Below are 5,607 nucleotides of genomic sequence, written 5' to 3' on the forward strand. Positions count from 1 at the left end.
AGACGAACAGGCCGCCATGAATCAGGTAAAACAATATGTTACATGCAATTTGATTGGTCCAATCGCTTGTAGTTAACCAATCGCTGGGCCGTTTATAATCGAGCTAAGACTTCCGCAACAAATAATGCCTTCAGTGATCTGATTAGTTGAAGCTTTCATACACGTCCAATCGCAGGGCTGTTTACAAACGGAAAACGGAGAGACTGTTCGGGAGAGCTCGTGAAAACTCGACGATAAGGTACCTGACCGCCCCTAAAATTTTCTCAACGGATTTAGACGATTCACAAAAATGATCAATTTAAGAAATAAAACGGCGGATTTCCGCGGATCCGCGGAAAATTGCCATGTATGGAATACGCAACGCACTTGCCACCCCGAAAAAACCCACAAGACTGGTTATTTCCTATTTTGCTCCATTTTAAATGCTTGCTGCCATCTCAGCATTGGATTGACGTTCAAGCTTTTTAACAGCCAAGCAGAATGCAGCCGAAACACTTCATGTGACGGTCCCGATTGGCTGGCTCACCTGGCTGCGACGGGTAGATGCAGGCCGTGCTGACCACCTTGGGAGGGGCGGAGCCCATGGGGATCTGAATGGAACTCTGCTGGGTGGGCGGGGCCTGCTGGAAGCGCTGCGGGGGCGGGGCTTGCGGCATGGGCGGGGCCTGCTGGTATTGCTTTGGGAGCGGGCCTTGCTGGCCGGCGGTGGGGGCCGGCTGACCAAATTGACTAGGGGAGGAAGCAAGAGATGATGCGTTCAATGACCACACCGGCAACTGGCAGCATGACCGCGATGGTGACGATGTCAGCTTAGTTGACGATGAAGGTGAGTAGCGTAGCCAAGAAGAAAAAGCAGGAGAGAATTCAACACCTAATTGATATCGATTTCATACCAAGGAGTGATTCAAACGTATACTTGTGCCTTGACTTTAATTTGCTCCATGTCCAAGCTCGTCAATGAATTTGTTCCTATGCCACCTCAATCTTTCCCATTGAAATGAAATAAAGTGCACTTAATCCATTCCAGCACCCCAAAACATTGCATTTTCTTGCAATAAAGAAAAGTGTTGGGTCAAAATATAATACGGTTAACCCCTGCCCGTCACAGAGGATTGTGCGTTAACTTATTGTTACATTTTAAAGTTCATTTTTCTCTCTGTCGAGTCGACTAATTTTGGCAACAGCTCGTACCTTGAAAAACTCAAAGTCAAGGCAGCACTGTACTGTATCTCTCCATGGAAAGAAACGGCGCCCCTGAGTTTGCCATTCAGTGGAGTGGGCGTGGCTCACACGACACGCCTGCCACAATGTGTTTAAGCTTTGCCGCGTAACGCTGAGGAAGCTCAATGAGAAGACGAGGGACGAGCGATGGCGCCGCGATGGAGCGGCTGCTGCGATCGGCAGCGGTACCTGGACACGGCCGCCTTGTGTTGGACGCCGGCGGCCGACTGACGCTTCAGGCTGCAAGTGTAAGATATAAAACACATGAGCAAACGTCGCTATTTGACACGCGTGACGTTTTCGGAGCCTCGGCTACAAAAAGAATCAGAGGAAGACGGGCGTTCAACGTCAGACTCGTGAAGGGGAAGCGAGACAGCGAGAATTTCAATAAAAAACAAAACAAAACAGAGCGGCACCCAAATATGACTCGATTCCAGTCTGTTTCATTCTCCAAAAGGGACCTTTCCATCAACGCTTTTGTCGGCGGACGGAAAATGTGCCAGTTGAAACGCAACATCACTATTTGTTGTCGTCATCATCATCCATGCAAGAAATGAGTCTGTATCATTCACAAAAGGGACAAGAAAATCTGGCTGTTCAAAACGCTTTGCCGGAGGCTAACTTTCTCAGCTGCACTTGAACGCAACACATTCAGCCCAGAAAAACAGCAAGACTTCGAAGACCCTGAAAATGTTCACTCGCAACAGCCGTTCGATCGCAAAAGGCAGGCGGCTAGCAGGAGAAACCTATGCCGCCATCCAAGCAACGTCTTTGTCGTGGCCGCCCCTGCTTATTTCAGCGAGACAATGCCCAACTACATTCCGCACAACAGCGTTGCTTCGGAGCTAAAGACTCTGGGTCCTAGACTGGCCTGCCTGCAGTCCAGACCTGTCTACCATTGAAAAGGTGGCAGGTTATGACAACGGAGACCCCCCGCCCCCCCCCAAATGAAAGTTGCGTTATTTTTGAGAATACGACAAGAATAAAAAGTTGGATATTCCAAACTACAACGGCAACAGACAAAAATCCACAAAGCAGTGTCCGAGTATTTAGTGGAATCTTCACATGTATGCATTTTTAAACTTCATGCAAATTGGCAAAATAAAAGGTACAATACATGCATGTGAGGTGCAGTTATTATTTTAGTCCAATTGGGGTCACTATTTACAAATTCTACACGACAGTAACTCTGACTGTGAATTTCCTTTCAAAGGCGGGTCCGGTCTGACGAGTGGCGCGGAAGTGAGGGGACCTGCTATTGGCCAGGAAACTGGCCAATAGCAGAAGCTAGCGGCAGGTTGTGCGAGCAAAGTGCTTTTGTTCATAAAGCGACTGAAAACGCACCAACAGCTGTTTCCATCCTCCCTCAGTCTATGTTGCTTACATTCGAGAATCAAGTTGAAAAGATGAAAGAACTTCATATTACGAGAATAAAATGGTTGATTTTCATGAGATCAAAAGTGCACGTTTAGTTGGGACAAAAAGCTGCATCGTTTTGACATGAAATCTGTGGAACACAATTTATAATCTTGAGGTACGTACACGACGATTTCCTCTCAAAATCGGACTTCATTTTAGCAAGATTGCAACAAAGTGCAATTTTGGTTTCTTTTCAGGGCGACAATGACACACACAAACACACACACGCACAAACACACACACAAAGAAAAAGAACTTTGGTTGTGTTTGTCACGGGTTGGTGGGAAGCGGTGAGGTTGGAGGTGAGGTGAGGCGGGCAGGGCGGGGCGGGGCGGGGCGAGACTTCCTGTGCAGGTTCTGAGGTGCGAGTGACGCAGCCTACCTGCTCTTCCTCAACACCTCATCATCCTCTTCCTCATCCGCCATGACTGTGAGACACAAACAAAACAGATGTTGTTGGGTTAGCGTTGTAGATCGCGGGCCACATACGAGACAGCCCACTGAGCATTTGCACGATAAAGATTCCCGGAAGAATCGAAGCATGCGACGGCATCCGCCTTCTTACCGTGTTGCGTTTCCGTTCCCATCATGTGGGCGAGCGTCTGGAAGGTTTTGGACTGTGCGCTGGCTTGGCGGCGGTGCCCTTCCTCGTCCTCGTCCTCCCTTTCCTCCGCGCTCTGGACCGCCTGGTAGACTGGCGAGGCGCTGTCCACCAGACGCTCTGGATGTGGACTGGAAGCGGACATGGGCCAGACCCCGGCGCCGCCGCCGCCACCACCACCACCAACACACCCACCCACCCACACAAGAGCCCCACAACAAGTGAGCTCAGAGAACAGGGAGCATTCTTTTGGGGGGTGGGGCTTTTGTTGGTCACCAATGCAAATAAAAGAGTGGCTTCGGAATGAATGAAAAATCATTAAGAAAAGATGAAATGTTGGGGGGGGGGCACACAAGGAAGTGAAAAAAACACTTGTGCTCAGAGAAAAAGGAGCTCAGAACATTTGCTTTGATGACGAGTCTTTCTTGAAATCCGAGAGATGGACGCAGACGACTGTGAGGAGACGAGTGCAAAGGTTTCACAAGATGATTTTTATCGGCTCGGAGCGGACAAAACAGCAAAGTTTTCATGCCACGCACGCCCCAATGCACCACGCAATGCTTCGTCCTTCACTTATTTCCGTCGTACTGTCGAAACACGGCGCGGACATTTTCATTTGGTGATTCCGGGCTTCGATCGAATGGAAGAAAGCCAAAGTCCCCCGAGAAATCACCAGGCGGCTTCACAAAGCCAACCGTGACAACGTTTCCATCCCGAAGCATGTGTGATGTCACCATCAACGACAACAAAACAACTTCCTCGCAAGAAGGAGAAGAGACAAGGGAAGGGAACGGAAGAATGCTCGCTCTTCCTACAACACAATCTAGTACCGAACAATTTTTGGGGATGACAATACGCTTATTCACACGTCACATCATGTCAGAAGAAGGAGGCCGAAACCGAGCGAGGGGGGTCTCACCCGACGTCGTGTCCCTTGGTCATGGTCTGCCCGGCGATGGCGTCCATGATGGAGTCCTGCGAGTACATGCTGATGGGCGTGTTGTACTGGGCGTGGATGATGGTGGCCTTGCCCCCCGGGCCCGTCACTTCGATGGCCTTGCGGGTGGCCGCGACGCTTTCCTTCACAAGCACGCCGGCGCTGAGAGGCGAGGACGGCGCACGGGTGAAGGCGTTTTCGATTGCGTGACAAAGGCATTCACGGGGGACGCTTCATTAGGGACACTACAGAACCACACACGACGCGAGGGCTCCATCTGCATGTGGGACATCATTCAGGATCACCTCTCACATATGCAGTTGAATGCACTTGCACGTTACTTAAATACTCTCGCTCCCCCTGACATGCAAGTTGGCAGCAAAATTGTTGTCGGTTGCGTTTCGCCATTTCACTAGACTGTGTGAGAGTGTTCCTGGCGGGAGTGTGAGAGCATTTGTTTTGCGAGAGCGTTTCAGCAGTGTAACCGAATAACTTTTCAGTAGTGCATGTAAATGGTTTTTATCAACGCATGAGAGGATTCCAGTTGCCCGTTGAGTATGAGAGAGCGTGTGAGAGGTAATTGTGAATTTTGTCCAAGTCGTGCCCTCACGAGCACAGAGTGACTAACCCAGCCTCCGAGGTCAACACGCTCCGGCCAATCCAACGCCACGGCGAGCACCGCGTGACCTTTGCCGTCACGCCAAGCGTCAGACAAGTCTGCGTCAAACGTCAACACAACACAACACAGCAAACCAGAGCGTCGTTTCGTCAGCCGCACACACGCAACGGCTCATTTCGGTTGACGGGCGCACGCGCACCAAAGGCGTTTGTATCGTTTTGAATGTCAACCTGGCCTTTAAAGAGCAAATGCAAATAAATGAATAAATAATAAGACAACTTATGAGATGCTGACTGATCGTGTCCTGTCACTCTAGTCTAAGCTAAGTTTAGCAAACTCGTTTCCTCTTGGTGGTTCTTTTTGGCAGTACGCTGTCAAGCCACAAAAAGGCAAAGACAAAGCAAAATACAAAAAATATGGACAATTTTAGGTTGAACAATGTCTTGAAATAATCAAGCAATTACACTGGATGAGACATTTTGGTGCCAAGAAAGGGATCAGGTGTTTTGGTGTTGCTAAAAAAAAAAAAAAAAAGACGTTTCTAATTGGGTCTAGTTATTAAGATTGCATTCTTGTTGAAAAAAGTGATACTGTAATAATATGAAAGTTAAAGCTACAACTTTAAGTTGTTGCTTTTTTTGGGGGGGGCTATTGTTATCAAAATAGTTGTCGACTAATTTGCTAACCGATTAGTTGTCAATCACCGTTGACACTCCATTCTGAACTCAAAATGCCATTTATGAAATGGATTTCATTTATTTGACCAGAAAAACAAAAAAAAAAACAACAACAAAAAAGCCAGCGGCTAGG

General features: G+C 48.5%; 1 protein-coding gene across 8 annotated transcripts in view; it reads right to left on the reverse strand.

Annotated features, from left to right (window-relative positions):
• The window catches only part of LOC109510208 (LIM domain-binding protein 3-like), a 24,188-nt gene that overhangs the window by 4,134 nt on the left and 14,447 nt on the right, over positions 1–5,607 (reverse strand). For 3 of the 8 annotated variants that reach the window (XM_019860366.1, XM_019860368.1, XM_019860367.1), the window contains 5 exons: positions 4,161–4,340; positions 3,206–3,372; positions 3,023–3,068; positions 1,411–1,461; positions 527–729 (listed from right to left, as the gene is read on the reverse strand). In XM_019860366.1, the coding sequence (XP_019715925.1) occupies positions 527–729; positions 1,411–1,461; positions 3,023–3,068; positions 3,206–3,372; positions 4,161–4,340 (647 nt within the window). The remainder of the gene's footprint in view (positions 1–526; positions 730–1,410; positions 1,462–3,022; positions 3,069–3,205; positions 3,373–4,160; positions 4,341–5,607) is intronic. The other 5 variants (XM_019860369.1, XM_019860370.1, XM_019860371.1 and 2 more) reach the window with 5 other exon arrangements.

The sequence above is a fragment of the Hippocampus comes genome, unplaced genomic scaffold, assembly GCF_001891065.2.
Source record: "Hippocampus comes isolate QL1 unplaced genomic scaffold, H_comes_QL1_v1.1 scaffold39, whole genome shotgun sequence".
In the NCBI taxonomy this organism is placed as follows: domain Eukaryota; kingdom Metazoa; phylum Chordata; class Actinopteri; order Syngnathiformes; family Syngnathidae; genus Hippocampus; species Hippocampus comes.